Below are 18,274 nucleotides of genomic sequence, written 5' to 3'. Positions count from 1 at the left end.
GGGTCCCCATCCTACGTAAGACCTCGCCTCCCATCACTGTCCATGCCCAGTTTTACTCTTTACGGTCACAGCCTGTTGTCAGTGGCCCAACTACAGTCAGCCAGCTCTATCAAAACGGAGATTCCAAGAAGGGGGACCGGACCGGGAAAGTGTTTGGAGTCCCCCCTCCCCCCTCCAGACAACTCAACTCAGCAGCGATTGTTTATATTAACAATATGCTTTTCAACACTCTCCTTATCGTTGTAGAATAAGCAAGGCAACTGTTACCATCTGCATTTTATAGGTGACACACTGAAGTCTGGAATGTTAAGTGGCTTACTTGCCCAAGGTCACACACTACTCGGCACAGACAGACTAAAACCCTGACCCCGTGACCATAGCTCATTCTAGGGGAGCAAAGAAACATGCCGTTTTTTGTTTTTTCTTTTTTCTTTTTTGGTGTGTTTACCAACACGTTCCTTTTTCCAACACAGGAGGTGACAGATGTGACCCTGGAGAGTGATCCACTTGCAGTATCCTGACGGAACATTTCATCAGCTGATCTGCTCTCCCCGGTTTCTGCGAGGGGAAACTGAGGCCTCTGAAGAGGAAAGGCTGGGTCCATTCTGCAGGAAGCAGTAAAACTGAGAAGGGAGCCCCAAGGCTTTCCTGATGTGACCCAGATTCCTAGCCAGCCCCAGCACTGGGCACGCTCCCATGCCCTGCCTCAGCTAGGAAAGCTCAGCTTCCCTCAGGGTCCCTACCAGCTCCCCTGGGCAGAGCAGACCTTGGCTGGAAATAGAACCGGGCACCCCATCTTTCACATTTCTAAGGGGAAACAATTTGCACACACTCCGGAAGGCGGATTTTCGTTTTGTTTTGTTTCAAGCCACAATTTGGGGTTTCAGATTTGTTTCTTCCACATTTAAGTCATTGTGACATTTGGGAACATTTGGGCTTTTTTTTTTCCTTCCCCCTAAAGTTAATTTTAAATGAATCACAAACTAATAATCAGCCTTTGAGGACACCTTGCTTAAGATTTTGTGGGAAGAGAGCAAGCCAGCAGTCAGAAAAGGAAATGCACCCCTCTGCCGGCATGGGGTCCCCCCAGCCCCTCCCTGGGCTTTCAGAATCTAGACAGTCTCAGCAGCTATGGGTAGGAAGGAAAGAGCTTAGAAGGAAAATGGCAATCCCATCTGGACAGGGGCCCTTTAAGTGAGACCATTTTGTATGCATGTAACTCATTCTGAAGCCACGGGGCCAGCAGGAGAGTGACCTCCATTCTCTTGCCACAGGTCACTGGGAAGGAGTGGCTGAGACCCACACTGGCCTCCTGCCAGGTTGTCCTGGGTCTACCAGCCAAGAGCAATTAGGCAGAGGGAGGAAGGCTCCTGCCGAGGGGCAGAAGTGACCCAACCAGCCCGGAGTCTCCAGGGGCTTCCTCGGGCGCTGAAGACTAAAAATAACCTGCGCCTTTGTTGTGAGCTGCTGGACCACAGCGATGGGGCCCACTTCAGGGAAGGAGCGGAGCATGCGCACGGGTCACGCTCACCGGGGCCTGCCCTTTGGGCAAATGATTTTTTTCCAGAAAAACGTGTCGGTTATTGTGCCGTTGCCGCGATTCCCAGGCAATCCAATCCACTCCAGCCCATGGGGCTGTCTTCCAACACGCAGAGTTCTCGGAATCTAGCCCGTCTCCCCACTCCTCTCTGCTTCTTTCTTCTAGAAACTTAAAAAAAAAAAGGAGTCCAGCTCATCTGATCGTCTGCAGGAGCTTAGGAGGGGTAAGAACAGCTGCAGGTTCTGTCTCGTTGCCACCTGGGCACAAATTATCACGTTGCCCTAGACATCCACTTAAGTAACCATCATCTCTTCCCATCCTAACATACCCAGTCACATCTCGGTAGACAATGGCAAACACACAACGCGGAAGGAAGGAAGGAAGGGAGGGAGGGAGGGAGGGAGGAAGGAAGGAAGGAAGGAAGGGAGGGAGGAAGGAATCGCTTGGGAAAAGGACTCTGTAGTGTCTGTGGCATTGATACTGAAGGGTCTTTCCCAGAGACACAGTCTCTTATATCCAACACTGGATCCCACCAGGGGAAACTGAGTTAGGCCTCTACATCCAGCTCAGTTGGGAGTGGGGGGAGGGTCTCAAGCACCTTCCTTCGTCCATAGGCTGTGGCTTGCACCACCTCAAGGACACCTTAGCTCTGAGGTCTGGGAAGCAGCCTGGTCCCTTGCAGGGTTTCTCCTGATGGACCGCGAATACTGACTAGCTACGGCCAGAGCCTTAGCATTATTCCCAATGTTCCCGCCCCCATCTCTCGTCGTCCCTCCTCACCCATCACGTGGTATTGCCACGGATGAAGACCACCCCAAATGTGGATGGCACCGCAGAGGTCCTAGAAAACAAACTTCCTCTTCACAGAAACAGAGAAATCAAGGGGGCTTCGAGGCCCCATCTTCAAGTGTAAAAGTTTCCAGTGAGACTTGTAATAAACACCTTCTCCACAGCCTTTTGTTTTGTTTTTCTGGTGAGCGTTTACCATGAAGAGCCTAAGCTAGGCATGAGGAGGCTCTGTGAGAACTTCTTGCCACACAACAAAAACAAAACAAAACAACAAAAAAACATCAAACTACACTCAAGTGATTGATGAGTGGTCATAAAATGGCTTCCTTTAAAAGAGGAAGCAAGGAGAGAGCCTGCCGGTGAGGAGAATGGTGAAAAGGGCTCCACAGGACGCTGGAGGTTGTTCTTCAAAAGTGCAGCATCCTTCTGGTAGAAATAAGGAGGTTCCGGCTGAGGTACCATCCATCTGTGGGACGGGCAGGAAGTAAAAAGACACCACGCCCTCCAGGTCCCCCTTGTCCACGCCCCTCCTGTGACGATTCATCCTCCTTACAGTTGGTCTGTGTGGACAGGCAGGAGGAAGGCTCCATCTGGCTTGAACTGGGCTCTGGCTTAACCTCTCCAGTGGCACAATCACCTCCCATGACCAGTGGCCCTAGGCCTGGCAGCCAAAGGCAGAGGCCTTCTCTTTGAGCAGCTCCCAGCATAGGTGGCAGCTCCAGCTTCCTACAGGAGACAAGAGGCCATTAGAAGCAGCCCTCGCCTGACCTTTGAGCCTCAGCCCAATGGCCCCAGCTCCCATTAAACCCTGGGTCCCCTTCACACCCATAATTCTGAGACTAAATCTCAGTCCTGAGGACATGCTGGAGTCCGTTGTTCAGCAAGACATATATGTTTGGGGCTGGAGAGATGGCTTAGCACTTAAGGCGCTGGCCTGCAAAACCAAAGGACCCAGGTTCGATTCACCAGGACCACCATGTAAGGCAGATGCACAAGGTGATGCATGTATGTCTGGAGTTTGTTTGCAGTAGCTGAAGGCTCTGTCGTATCCCTTCACAATTCTCTCTCTCTCTCTCTCTCTCTCTCTCTCTCTCTCTCTCTCTCTGTGCCTCTCTCAAATAAATAAATAAAAATAAAGTATTAAAAAATTTAAAAAGGGCTGGAGAGATGGCTTAGCGGTTAAGCGCTTGCCTGTGAAGCCTAAGGACCCCGGTTCGAGGCTCGGTTCCCAGGACCCACGTTAGCCAGATGCACAAGGGGGCGCACGCGTCTGGAGTTCGTTTGCAGAGGCTGGAAGCCCTGGCGCGCCCACTCTCTCTCTCCCTCTATCTGTCTTTCTCTCTGTGTCTGTTGCTCTCAAATAAATAAATAAATAAATAATGGACAAAAAAAAATTCTAAAAAAAAAAAAAATTTTAAAAAACATATATGTTTGGAGAAATGAACTGAACCGCCTCTGAGTCTTCCTCTTAGCCATCATTAATGGGCCTGGGCTGGTTCATCCGGAAGATCACACCTCCCCACTGGTCTCAGTCACACATCCTCAGAAACTTCTCCTCAACCAGACACGAAAAGCCCGTAGCACAGGCCTGCGCCGTCATTACCTTCCGGGGGCTCAGCCACGGGGGGGTTTAAGCAGTACATGTGATAGCCGCGGTCACAGTCATCGCAGAAGAGTAGCTGGTCCTGGCAGAAGCCGGAGCAGATAGAAAGGGGAAAAGAGAGAAAGTCGACTACTTGGGGACATTATCTGCCCCCTACTTATCTGTCCAGTCTCATTTCCACATATTGACTGCCCCGGGTGGCTCTTTCCAGGCCCCATGTGGGGTCCTGGCTGTCCTTTGAACATGTCTCCTTGCTTAGCTCATACTTGGGATGTCCCCCCACGTCTCCCAAGCTATTTAAATCTCACCCCCACCGTAGGTTTCTGTCCAACGCCCGCTTTACCTAAGAAGCCTTCCTTGACCAACGCGCACACGCAAGCGTACAGGGCCCCCTCCTGCTCCTGTACTCAACCACTGCTCCCAAAAGGCGTTTCTGTGAGCTCCGGGAGGGTGACTTAGTGCCTGGAAAGAACTTCAGTGTGTCGGGGGGAAATGTGGTGCATGTGTGTGTGAGTGGTGGGCATGCTTGCGTGTATGCACGTTCATATGTGTGTGGGCACACACGTGGGAGGAGAGGCGTGCACGTGAGTGCATGTGCGTGGGGAAGCCAGAGGTGAACGTCAGTTTCCTCTTCACTCATTATCCACCTTAGATATATTTTTTTTTTATTTATTTGAAAGTAAAGAGAGAGAGAAGGAGAGAGAGAGCCGGAGGTGGGGGAGAGAAGGAGGAAATGGCGCGTGCCTCCAGCCACTGCAAACAAACTCCAGACACACGCACCACTTTGTGCACCTGGCTTTATGTGGGTCCTGGAGAATCAAACTGCGTCATTAGGCATGGCAGGTGGCAAGTACCATAACCACTGAGCAATCCCTCTAGCTCCTCCAGCTTGTTTTTAAAGACGGGTTCTCTCACTGAACCTAAAGCTCACTCATTTGATCAACGAGCCCTAGGGACCCACCAGTCTTTGCCTCTGGCTGCAGGGTCACAGACTGGCACCACCACACCCTGCATTTTACATACACACTGGGAATCCAAGGTCAGGTCCTCACGCATGTGTGGCAAGCACTTTTATCAACTTAGCCGTCTCCTCAGCCCCAGTGTTTGAAAATTTTCACTGATTTTCTCTGGACTCTGTTCTTCCCATCTGTGCGGTGGGCAGTAGCTGTACTTAGTGGTAATATCCTTGGCACCTCAGAATTTCTTTGGGCTTCATGATGTGGGTGTTTGGACAAGCAAACAGTGTCATCCTCTTAACTTCCAAAAGCCACCTGCCAGGCTGAGGGCTGCGGCCCAGAGGAGGACAACAAGGGAGAGACTTCATCTAGAGACAGGGAGAGAGAGGCTGCCGCAGGCCCCCAGGTCAGCAATGACAGTAGCCCGAAGGGAGGCCACAGCAGCAAGGAGAGAGTCGTTGATGAGTATGGAAAGCGACAGGCTGCCCTCAAGGTTGGGGCTTCCTCAGCAAGCCGAGTGGCACAGCTGTCCACTGAGACATGGGCAGGAAAGTGGCCATAGAAGGGAAAAAGCAAAAATGTTGCACAAACCTACATACAGGTCACAAGGTAAGGATGACCTGGAGGTCAAAGGTCAGGACAGAGGTCTGGCCAAGCTATAGATTTGGAAACCACCAGTGATTACAGGGTGAGTGAACGTCTGGCAGAGGAAGGCCTGAGGGCAACACAGCAGGATTTGTGCTCATGGAGTGGGGGGGTCCATGAATCCCTTGAAGCAGCATGCACACGTCTAAATGTAAGTAGTAGAAATGTCTGCTTTTTCTGAGCAGAGTGAATCGTGGCTTTCACTGAATTGTCAGGAAGCTCAAGGACACAAACGAGGCTATGGAGAAATCCAAGCGCACAGACTCAGGGTGCACCAGCCTCAAGGCAGAGCAGAGAGCGGAGTGGGAGAAGAAGCAAGAGAGCGGCCCATGGGGGGGCAGCCCCACCCCGAACCATCACCGCGGAGCTGAAGCCAGCTCCACGCCTCCAGCTTAGCAGTGTGCGAAGAGAAATGGGATGAGGTCAGAAACAGGGAGAACTTCTCCGAAATGGTACTGCGAATGCCCTAAAGACGACGATAACCCCTTCCATAGGGCCAGCATGAGACTCGAAAGTTCAGATGCATGTTTCGTGTGTTGGCCATTATCTAGCTCCATTTTGCTCTCTTCCCCATGTGCGTTTCATGGCGATTGCCTGTTGAAACCACAAGCAACCTCCAGCTCATGCTAACTCCCACCTGGGATCTGTAGGTGACCATATGACAGGAGCCCTAATACCCATGCAACCTCCTCATTTCAGACCCACCCATAACGCTCCCTAAGGCTCAGACCCCAAACAACAAGACGTTGCTTTAACACTACTGATAAGCCCAAAGACCAAAATCAATCCAAACATCCGCCACTAAGGGACTGGCTGAAGAAACTAAAAATGAACCATAGAACGGTAAGTAAGAAAGAAGATGTCTGCAGGTGGCTCTGGAACCTATTTCTAGGGTAATAAGTGAAAAAAGCAAGGTGGAGAATATATATATATATATATATATATATATATATATATATATATATATATAGCCATTTTTAATGGGTTCATATATACAATGCATATATCTGCATTTAAACATAATGTAGGGCTGGAGAAATGGCTCAGCAATTAAGGTGCTTGCCTGCAAAGCCTAAGGACTGGGGTTCTATTCCCCAGTACCCAAGTAAGCCAGATGCACAAGGTGGCACATGCGTCTGGAGTTATTTGCAGTGGCTCGAGACCCTGGCATGCCTATTCTCTCTCTCTCTCTCTCATTCTCTCTCTCCCTCTCTCTTTCTCCTTCTTTCCCTCTCTCTCAAATAAATAAATAAATTGTGAAGGTAAACCTTTGTTTCTAAGTGGTCACACATACACAGAGTACGGGAGTAGGTGTGGAACACACAGTACTAGAAGCCAGATTTTCTTCTGCATATATTATTTCCTTAGCAATTTATTCCTAGAATTATTTTGCATCGTCATGAGACAAAATTCAGGGGCCAGAGAGAGAGCTCAGCAGTTAAGGCACTTGCCTGCAAAGCCTGACCACCCGGGTTCGATTCCCCAGTACCTACATAAGTCCAGATGCACAAAGTGACACACGCATCTGAAGTTCATTTGCAGTGGCAGGAGGCCTTGGTGCATCCATTGTCTCTCCCCCTCCCTCTTTCTCTTTGTCTCTCTCTCTCTCTCAAAGAATAAATAAATAAATAAATTCAAATTGTAATGTTTGCCTCAGGGCAAACCAATAATGTAAGTAAAATTGTGAATTATACCTCAAAACAAGGTGGAAGATGAGAACTGACACAAAAGTTATCTACTGATCTCCACATGCGCACCATGACACATACATGTGTGTGCACACACACACACACAATCTTTAAAAAATGAGTTTTTAGTTCTGCTCATAAAAAAATGCACCCAAACAACGACAAAGACACAGTAAAAATTAGCCCTCTCGTCACTGTTATTATTTCCCCATGAGCACGACCCATTGAAAGCACCAGGAATTTTGGAAAAAGAGCTGGTTGTAGGTCTGGCGTGTGAAATATCTTTACATGTCAGATAGCGGGGAAGATGCCAAATGTTATTAGAATCATGTCAAAAGGGCTTGGGTTCCACCAGCCAAAGATGGAAACATTTTAACTATAATGGATCAAAACAAAAAAAAAAATAGTTAAATCCTTTAGTTCCTAAAGATACTTTTAAAAACTTGATCACTCTGGAAAATGTTGGGGAAGTATGACATTATTTAGGGGGAGGTTGTTCTTTTTTCGAGATAGGGTCTCGTTCTAGCCTAAAATGACCTGGAATTCACTATATAGTCTCAGGCTGGCCTTGAATTCACAGTGATCCTCCTGCCTCTGCCTCCTGAGCACTGGGGTTAAAAGCATGCACTACCTTGCCCAGCCTATATGACACTATTTTTATTTAATTATTTTGAAATCAGTTTAGACTTAGAGGAGAGTTGGGAAAGCGGTACTGAGTTTCTATAATTACTTGTTTCACATTCCCTAATGTGAACATCTAACATTGCCATAGGAGAATCAAGGAACATGAAATTACCATTGCTATGGGGCTATCAATCTACAGAAACGATTATTTATTTGCCTTGCAAATGAACTCCAGATGTGTGTGCCACTTTGTGCATCTAGCTTTATGTGGGTACTGAGGAACTGAATCCAGGCCATCAATCTTTACAAGCAAGAGCCTTTAACTGCTAAGCCATTTTCCCAGCCCCCTAGAAATAAATTTTGGGGGCTGGAGAAATAGCTTAGCAGTTAAGCGCTTGCCTGTGAAGCCTAAGGACTCCAGTTTGAGGCTCAATTCCCCAGGAACCACGTTAGCCAGATGCACGACGGGGCACACGCATCTGGAGTTCATATGCAGTGGCTGGAGGCCCTGGCGCACCCATTCTTTCTCTCTCTCAGCCTCTTTCTCTCTCTGTCTGTAGCTGTCAAATAAATAAACAAATAACTTTTAAAAAGAAAGAAATTTTTGATTTTTTGTTTGTTTGTTTTTCTAGATAAGGTCTCACTCCAGCCCAGGCTAACCAGATTTTCACTATGTATCCTCAGAGTGAACTTGAACTCATGGCAATTCTCCTACCTCTGCCTCCTGAGTGCTGGGATTCAATGTGTGTCACCATACCCATATAATATTTTATTTCATCTATCATAGGAAAGCTTAAGAAGAGGCTGGAGAGACTGACTAGTGGTTAAGGCATTTGCCTGTGAAGCCAAAGGACCCAGGTTTGATTCCCCAGGACCCATGTAAGCCAGATTCACAAGGTGGAACATGCGTCTGAAATTTATTTTCAGTGGATGAAGGCTCTGGTGTGCCCATTCCCTCTCTATCTGCTTCTCTCTCTCTCAAATAAATAAAATTAAAGTAAAAAAAAAATTTACAAAGCTTAAGAAGTGGTTTCAGTTCTCTGATAAAGGTTTGGTGGAATTCAGCTGAGACTCCATTGGCACACATGCCACAGCATGAGTGTGAAGGCCAAAGACAATTTCAGGGTGTCTGTGTTCCACCTTCTCTGAAACAGGGTCTCTCGCTACTGCCAAGGAACGCCAGACTAGCTGACCTTCAAGCTTCGGCCTCTCCTGGTTCCACCTCCCATTATCATACACATCCTGGGATCACAGAGGCCCGATCCCCTTTCCATCTGGCTTTACATGGGCGACAGGGAACTAAACCCAGATCAGTAGGCTTTGCAAGCAAGCACTTTTAACCACTGGGCCATCACCCTAGTCCTAGAAATGATGTTCTTAAATTTTATTAACTTACTTGCAAGAGACAGAGGAAGAAAGAAAGAACGCACCAAGACCTCTTGCCGCTGTGAATGAACTCCAGACACATGAGCTACATTGTGCATCTGGCTTTGTGTGGGTGCTGGGAAATTGAACCTGGGAGAACAGGCTTTACAAGCAAGCACCTTTAGCTGCTGAGCCATCTCCCGACCCCCACAAATGATTTTAATTCCGTCATTTTTCTCACTTGTACCTATATAATATTTATTTGAATGGCTTCCTCCTCCTCTTCTGGTTTTAGTTTTTTTTTTAATATTTTATTTATTTATTTTCAAACAGAGAGAGGGAGAAAGATGGATAGAGGATGAGCATGCCCGGGCCCCCAGCCACTGCAAATGAACTCCCGATGTATGTGCCTTTGGGCTTTTGGCTTTATGTGGGTATGGGGGAATTGAACTCAGGACACTAGGCTTTGCAGGCAAGGACCTTCAGTTCTGACCCATCTCTCCAACCCTGGTTTTGGTCTTTGAGACAGGGTCTCATGTATCCCAGGGCGCCTCCACCTCTGAATGCTGGGATTACAGGCGTGCACCACCATGCCCTTCGCTCTGTGATAGTGCAGCAGTTTGCCTTTCATGGTCTTGACCCTGGGGAAGGGCACAGGACTGGGTTTTGGAAATGTTAGTTTTCAGCTGGGTCTTTCCTCATAGAAGACAGTGCTAGGTGCACATTGTTGTTGATGCCTTCCCAGGGCATCACATCAGGGGGCTGCTACTGTTGGCATGTCTTATTAGCTAAAATATTAACCGGGACCATATAGTTAAAGGGGGTGATCTCCAGCTTCTCCTGACCTAACGGTCTTTTCTTACTACAACTTAACCGTGAGCTTGCCTGTTGATAATTTCCCTCTTTCTTCACTGCTCATCCATGGAAATTCTTCTCCCATGAAAGGAAGTGCTTACCATCCCCTTCTTCTTTTTCTTTTTTTATTTTAAAGAGAGGGAGAGAATTGGCATGCCAGGGCCTCAGCCACTGAAATCGAACTCCAGACACTTGCGCCACCTAGTGGGAGCTGGAGAGTAGAGCATGGGTCCTTGGGCTTCGCAGGCAAACGCCTTAACAGCTAAACCATCTCTCCAGCCCCAGCTCCCTTATTCCTTCCTTCCTTTGAGCTCATAATGTAAGTATGGATATTTGTTTTTCATCCTTTGGGTTATGAGCTAATTAATAATTATTGTCTATTTTATCTCTTACTTTTTCCTGGATTTGACTATTAAGTGCTTCTTCAGGTAGGCTCCCATGTCCTTTAGACATGCCCATCTTTTTAAGCACTGCCTTTGCCTCTGGTACCACGGGATGCTCCAGGCTCATCCAGCGTGTCCGTCCTCCACCTCGCACCAGCCATTTCTCTGAGAACCTCTGCTTCCTTTCACTAGGGAATGCGATTAGAACCAATATTAGGGTGCCTCTGTTCTGTGCTCGTTTTCTCCGTCTCTCTCTCTCTCTCTCCCTCTCTCTCTCTCTCTCTCTCTCTCTCTCTCTCTCTCTCTCTCTCTCTCTCTCTCTTTCTCTCTCCTGGTTTGTGATATGAGCAGTTTGCTCTTACACATATTTCCTATGTTTTCACCAGAGGCCCAAAGCAATGAAGCCCCTTGATCCTAAACTGGAACCTCCAAAACTATGACCTATATAAATCTCATTTCTTCTTTCTTTCTTTTTCATTTACTTGCAAGCAGAGAGACATAGAGAGAAAAGAGAAAGAAATGATGGGCACGCCAGGGACACCAGCTACTGCAACAAACTCCAGGTGCATGTGCCACTTTGTGCATCTGGTTTTGCATGGGTACTGAGGAACTGACCTCGGGCCAGCAGGCTTTGCAAGCAAGTGCCTTTAACTGCTGAGCCATCTCCCCAGTGACGCTGGCTTGGACATCCCTCTCACCAATACATCTACAAAACAAATGCATGTAGGCACACATGCATACATTGACATTGGTTTCTGTACCATCCATATATGTCACATGTTCATATAGCCTGAGCTACAGAGTGAGCTCCAGGTCAGCCTGGGCTAGAGTGAAACCCTACCTCAAAAAAACAGGGCTGGAGAGATGGCTTAGCAGTTAAGCACTTGCCTGTGAAGCCGAAGGACCCCAGTTCCAGTTTGAGGCTCAACTCCCCAAGACCCACATTAGCACAAGGGGGCGCACGCGTCTGGAGTTCGTTTGCAGTGGCTGGAGGCCCTGGCACGCCCATTCTCTCTGTCTCTCTTCTCTATCTCTTTCTCTCTATGTGCTTGCAAATAAAATAAAATTTGAAAAACTAAATAAATAAATATAAAATGTCTGCCCATCATATAGGTAAAAATGGGATCTTTGTTTTTGTTTTTGTTTGCCGAAATAGGGTCTCACTCTAGCTCAGGCTGACCTGGAATTCACTATGTAGTCTCAGGATGGCCTCAAATTCACGGCAAGCCTCCTACTTCTGCCTCCCGAATGCTGGGATTAAAGGCGTGAAATATTTTATTTTTATTTATTTATTTGAGAGAGAGAAATGCAGAAATAGGCAGGTAGAGAGAGAGAGAGAGAGAGAGAATGGGAGCGCCGGGGCCTCCAGCCACTGCGAATGAACTGCAGATGCATGCACACCCTTGTGTATCTGGCTTATGTGGGCGCTGGGGAGTAGAACCTAGATCCTTTGGCTTTGCAGGCAAGTGCCTTAACTGCTGAGCCATCTCTCCAGCCCCTTTAGTTTTGGGGTTTTTGTTTCGTTTTGTTTTTTGAGTTTTAGTATGAGTACATTTGAGCAATGATTTCTCATATTTAAGGGTTGTTTTGTATCTTTTGTGAATCATCTCTCACGTATTTTCATATTTGACATGAAGTTTCTGGTCTTTGCTCTCCATTTTCCAGAATTCTCCATGTCTCGGGGCGTGTGGCCCCTCCCTCTGCACCTGCTGCGAAGACTTTCTCCCAGTTCGCCAGCCACCTTCTGGCCTTACCGGGTTTTGGCTGTGCCACTTTTTATGGAGGCACATTGTTCCCTCGCTCATGTCATTGTTTCTGGGTTGTGAGTCACAGTGAGAACCCTGGCCCTGTCCTTCGATCACGGGGTCCTCGCCTGCGCTTCCTTCCAGGCCGGTTCTGCTTCTGCTCCGAGCGCGCAGCTCTCCCGCCCATTGGGAAACTGCGCTCGCGTCTGCGGTGAGATACAAATCTAATTTTATCTTCTCCCACAAGGCGCCCCCTTTGTCCCAGCACCATTCATTAAAAAGTCTGTCTTTGACGCAGTAATTTTAGATGCTATATATCCTATACTACATATCCATACGTAGGTGGGCCTATTTATGGGCTCCCCATTCCATTCTAACTGGTCTATCTATCTGCTCATGCCTCAGTACCACGCTATTCCACTCTGGAGTCTTCCTAGTAACTTTCAATGTTCGGGAGTTCTAGTTTCCGGCATGATTTAACAGTATTTTCAGTGTTTCCTTGGATTTACAAAAAAATCATTATTATTATTTCATTATTTATTTGCGAGGAGGAGGGGGGCACACCAGGGCCTTTAGCCACTGCAAATGAACTCCAGATGCATGTGCCAACTTGTGCATCTGGCTTACATGGGTCCTGGGGAATTGAATCTAGGTCCTTTGGCTTTGTAAGCAAGTGCCTTAATCGCTAAGCCATCTCTCCAGCCTGGATTTTTTTTTTTTTTTTTTTTTTTTTTTTTTTTGAGGCACAGTCCAAGTATTCCAAGTTGGCTTCAAACTCACTACATAGCTGAGAATTACTTTGAACTTCTCATCCTCCTGATTTCCCCTCCTGGGCATGTGCTGCCATGCCCACTTTATGCCATGCTGAGCATGCTAGGTGAGCACTCTACCAACTGAGCAACTAGCTTTTCCTTGGCTCTTCTTTTTCTACAGAAATGGGTCAACCTGCCTAACCCCACAAAAACAACAGCAACAAAAAGCTGGTTGATAGTTTTCTTTGGGCCTGGTGTGCCCTTGCAAATTAACTTGGGCAGAACTGACATCTCAAGAAGGTTGAGTCGTTCTGCACAAGATCACAAGACACCTTTCCTCCTGTTCATTGTGTTTTCAAAAATGCTTACATTTTTTTCCTCCAAATATGCCTTGCACATTTGCTATTAATTACATGCCCAAATATTTATTCTCAGCACATTATAAATGCAGCTTTCTGCTAATTGGCTGTTCCTTTTGATATTCACAGTAGCTCTGTTTCTCTAATTCCAAAATATACTGATACATCACTGAAAACAAACTTTAACAACAGGCTGAATGCCCCTTATCTGAAATGCTTGGGACCGCCAGAAGTGTTTCAGATTTGGGACTTTTCCAAATTTGGGGCTTCGGGGGATTTTGGAACATCTCATTGCACATCATGAAGTATCTTGGCGATGGGACCCAAGTATAAAGACAAAATCCACCCGCACGCAATCTGAAGGTGATCGGATGCAATATTTTGAAGTAATTATATGCATGAAATGAAGTTGTGTGGTATAGCATTTTCCACCTCTGCCATCCTATTGGGACTCAACGTTTTGGACTTGGAATTAACAAAGCCCAACCTATGTTGTATCACCCACTCATGCTCTAGGTGATTTCTCTGCTCAAATAGTGCTAGCTAATATCTAGAATAACACCAAGTACAGCACTGAGCTGTAAAGTCACCTCCTTCTCTCTCACTTTATTCTCAACATTCTTGGAAGGTTTTCCTCATTAAATAAGAGACTGGCTTTGATTCTGAGGTATAGACATTTTTTGTGATAAGAAGCTAGCCTATAATTCCTATTTTCTTGAGTGTTTTGTAATCATGAGTAGATACTTTAGCCACCGTGTCATTTGAAAACTGAGAAGGAAAAGAAACTAACACGTCTCTTGCCTTTTTGTTTTTCTTTTATTTAAGATAGGGTCTCCCTCTAGCCCTGGCTGACCTGGAATTCACTATGTATTCTCAGGGTGGCCTTGAACTCACAGTGATCCTCCTACCTCAGCCTCCCAAGTGCTGGGATTAAAAGTGTGTGCCACAACTCCCAGGAGAGAGAGAGAGAACGAGAAAGAGAAATAGGTTACCAGAGCCTCTGGCCACTGCAAACAAACTCCAGACACATGTGCTACTTTGTGCATCTGGCTTTACATAGGCCCTGTGGGGATCAAACTCAGGCCATTAGGCTTTACAGACACGCTCCTTAACCACAAACCCACCTCTCCAATCTGTATCTTGCCTTTTCTATATGCTACCTCAGGGTTCCCAAATGCAAATGTGGACACATTTACTACTAGATAATTGTTCCAGCTAATAAAGAAGAAACTATTAAATAAGAATATCTCTAGTTTGCAGTCCTATCTCAATGAAAGCCATCAGCAGAGGCGGTGCCCTCAAGCAAAGAGAGACACCAGGCATTCTAGACCTTCTGGCCAAAGCAGGCACTACAATCTACAAAGCAGGTGCTACGATCTTGCCAAAAAATAAAGAGATAGACAGACACAGAGAGAAATAAGAGAAATGATGAGCCGGGCATGGTGGTGCACACCTTTAATCCCAGCACTCAGAAGGTCAAGGTAAGTGGAGTTCAAGTTCAGCCTGATAGTATATAGTGAATTCCAGGTCTGCCTGAGCTAGAGTGAGTCCCTACCTCAAAATTTTTTTAAAAGGCGGTGGGGGAGAGGGCTGGAGAGATGGCTTTGTGGTTAAGGCACTTGACTGCAAAGCCTAACGACTCAAGTTCAATTCCCCAGGACCCACATAAACACAGGTTGGCACATGTGTCTGGAGTTCGACTGGAGGCCCTGGTGCTCGCTCTCTCTCTCTCTCTCTCTCTCTCTCTCTCTCTCTCTCTCTCTCTGTCTCACTTAAATAAATAAAATATAAAAGAAAGAGAGAAATGATGAAGAGAGAGGCAGAGACAGAGAGAACCTGAACCAAGCCTCAAGTTTGAATGGCCAACGTACAAAAAACACATACAAGAGAAAAATGTCAAAGAACCCATAAAGATACATTCAGAAAAACATGCTGGTGGGCACTCCTTGTACAAATGATCTGGTTTCTTCAACCAAGGATTAAAGGGGTTAAAAGAGAGAGCAGAATGACGGGAAAGTTATTTGAAGATACGGGTGTGCGTGCGTGGGTGAGTGCGTGCATGGGTGGGTGCGTGCGTGGGTGGGTGCGTGCGTGGGTGGGTGTGTGCGCACACACGTGTGCACCTGTGGAAGTCAGAGGACAGCCTTGGGTGTCATGCCTCAGGCACCAGCTGCCTTGTTTAAAGCAGGGTCTTTCACTGGCCTGGAGCTCGCCAAGTTGGTAGACTAACAGTGAGCTCCCTCCTGGCTCCATCTCCTTGGCACTGAGATCACAACTGTGTGACTGTGCGACATCACACCTGGGGTTTTCACATGGGTCCTGGGGGTTAAACTCAAGTCCTCACGCTTGCAAAACAGGCACCTCACTTGACCTAGCCATTTCCCCAACCCAACAATTTACAGATTTTTAAAGAAACTTCAAATATGTATCAGCTAACTATAACATTCATGGGCCTAATATAGATCCAAATTCCAATAAAACCACTTAAAAGACAATTGCAGGATTAGGAATGGCTATTGGACACCTGATTCTATGACAAAATTGTTGATTTTTTTTTAAAGTTATACTAATATTTGGATTACTTTGGTTAAAATATAAGTCCTTGCCTTTTTCAGGCACATAGGAAATGTTTGCCATTGAAACTGTGTGATGACTGAGATTAGGAGGGAGAAGGCGATGGCATTTATGAGCACGATTGGACATAGATTGGTCACTCCTGAAACTGATATGGGGTATATCTGTTTCATTACTCTATTTTTGTGTATGTCTAAAATTGTCCATAACAAAAAGGGGGTTCTTGAAAGTTCCCCATTTATTTACTGTGGGAAACCACACACTAGAATGTAGAGGGGGCTGGAGAGATGGCTTAGCAGTTAAGGCACTTGTCTGCGAGTCCTAAGGACCCAGGTTCGATTCCCCAGCACCCATGTAAGCCAGATGCACTTGAATGCAGCCAAAAAACACCAGTACATCTCAACCTAAGCTCTGTCCTCCATGGTCGGTCACAGAAGCCTTGAGGACTCATAGTCAGGTGCTCCTCAGGAGTCAGGGTGAGGGCAGTGGACACAAAGGCAGTCCCTGCCAGCTACTTCTGGCCTCTCTATTGCAGGCACAAGGACTGCTCAACGGTCCCAGGAAGCAAAGAAGACTGTTCTTTTTTCCCGCCTCTCTCCCCATCCGTCAGAGGGGCTCCCCTTGCACGGCACGGCCAAGCTCACATCATTCTCCGAGGTCCCACACAGGATGCAGGATTTGCATTCTATGCACTGCCACTTGTAGGTCTTGACGGCCTCAGTCATGTTCAGCGTGAACTGCAGGCAGGTTGGGTGACCTGGAGGAAGACAGAGGCACCAGTGTTAGGGACCGTCAACCCCCAAACCAATACTCCCAAACACATCTATCTCTAGCAAGAAAGGGAAGTCCAGTCCAGGAGGCTGACGGGGACCCTGGGTGAGGTTCCATTCACATTTCTCAGCAACACCCAGTCGCATCCGACGGAGACCCAAAGAGAGAACTGGGCATTCATCGTCTTGCTAGGAATGAAATGCCATCCAATCACTCTTACCTAAGAGCCGGGTCCCCGCCCCATGGGCATAACTAAGGGAGTAGAACGCGCTGATTGGGGAGCACTGAAAGAAGAAACCACAGAGGACGCAGTGCGAGGCGGCCCCGTGGAGACCCCAGCATTGCTTCCCAAGCCCCGGCTTCGGGTGACAGGACAGCGCGTCAGCTACCTGCAGCCAGCTGGGAGCTCCTGTTCACGCTGCAGGAGGGGTCAGGAGGACCGTGTGAAGTTTGCAGCTACAGTCCTCAAGGGCAGTATGCGGCACCACATAGTGATCTTGCTCGCCCATGCCTACTAGCAAGATACCAGCAAAAGACCAGGCCCTGGACAGTCAGTCCCAGGGCCCTAGAAAGGGGCCCAGCAGTGAAGGCAAAAGACTGAACGTTCCAGCAAACAGGAAGCTCTGTCCAAGTGTGCAGCCAGCAGAGGGGAGGGACGCTGCACTGTGACCAGAGAGCACAGCTTCTTCACCTGAGGCCTGACCTGCCAGTTTGGCCTCTGGCCTCAGTCCCACTCACCCTGAGACAGCGGCGGCGAGCAGACAGCGAGGATGCGCGGAATGTGAGGACCCTGCGCCTCCTATTTGACGGGAAAGCGAAACGTGGGTGATGTTCCCAGATTCCCCGGGGACTCTGTACTAGATGGGAATCTTCCCAGAGCACCCAAGGCAAAACTCACTGCTGACTCGGCAACAAAAGACCTGGCAGCTTTGCCCAGCACAGGGGTTCTACCTTCTCCCCAGAGCTCCCGACTCTGCCAAAACCACTGGATACAGTACCATGCTGCCCCTCTCACGCGGAGGACTGTGAGCTTCGGAGACTACAGTAGGCAGAGGACATGGACATGGGTAAGGCTTAGCACCTGCTTCCAGCCTGCCACAGACAGACTCCCGATGGTATCATGGGCCCGCAGCAGTGCCCCGTCCAGCGGGAACCTCTATGCCATCTCTCTCATGTCCTTCGAGCTGGTCACTCCAGGCTCATTCAGGTGACAAGACTGTCTACTAAATTAGCATAAAGAGGAAATTTGGGGCTCCACAAATGTAAACCATGCTGATAGTTCTAAAAAATATGTGAGTAGATGCCAGGCGTGGTGGCGCATGCCTTTAATCCCAGCACTCGGGAGAGGGAGGGAGGAGGATCGCCGTGAGTTCAAGGCCACCCTGAGACTCCATAGTGAATTCCAGGTCAGCCTGGGCCAGAATGAGACCCCACCTCGAAAAACAAAAACAAACAAACAAAAATAAGTAAAAATATGTGAACAGGGGGTAAAAATGACCAGTGGGGAGGTGGGGGAGAATTAGCAAGGGTAGGGGGAAAGGAGAAGGGGCTTATCCATACTTTCTAGGGGCTTTTCAATTGGATCTAACTCACACACTGCTGTGTCACTGGAATAGTAAACCTCC

The 18,274-nt window shown here is 47.7% G+C and overlaps 1 protein-coding gene across 1 annotated transcript in view; it reads right to left on the bottom strand.

Annotated features, from left to right (window-relative positions):
- Window positions 1-798: 798 nt before the first annotated feature.
- Dpf3 (double PHD fingers 3) overlaps window positions 799-18,274 on the bottom strand; it is a 359,744-nt gene continuing 342,268 nt past the window's right edge. The window contains exons 9-11 of the mRNA XM_004649423.3: window positions 16,523-16,635; window positions 3,933-4,014; window positions 799-3,055 (exon numbers count right to left, since the gene is read on the bottom strand). Coding sequence (XP_004649480.1) covers window positions 2,985-3,055; window positions 3,933-4,014; window positions 16,523-16,635 — 266 coding nt within the window. The 3' untranslated portion in view covers window positions 799-2,984. The remainder of the gene's footprint in view (window positions 3,056-3,932; window positions 4,015-16,522; window positions 16,636-18,274) is intronic.

The sequence above is a fragment of the Jaculus jaculus genome, chromosome 7, assembly GCF_020740685.1.
Source record: "Jaculus jaculus isolate mJacJac1 chromosome 7, mJacJac1.mat.Y.cur, whole genome shotgun sequence".
Classification (NCBI taxonomy): domain Eukaryota; kingdom Metazoa; phylum Chordata; class Mammalia; order Rodentia; family Dipodidae; genus Jaculus; species Jaculus jaculus.
The sequence above is the reverse complement of the archived record's forward strand: the minus strand, read 5'-3'. Positions and strand labels throughout refer to the sequence as shown.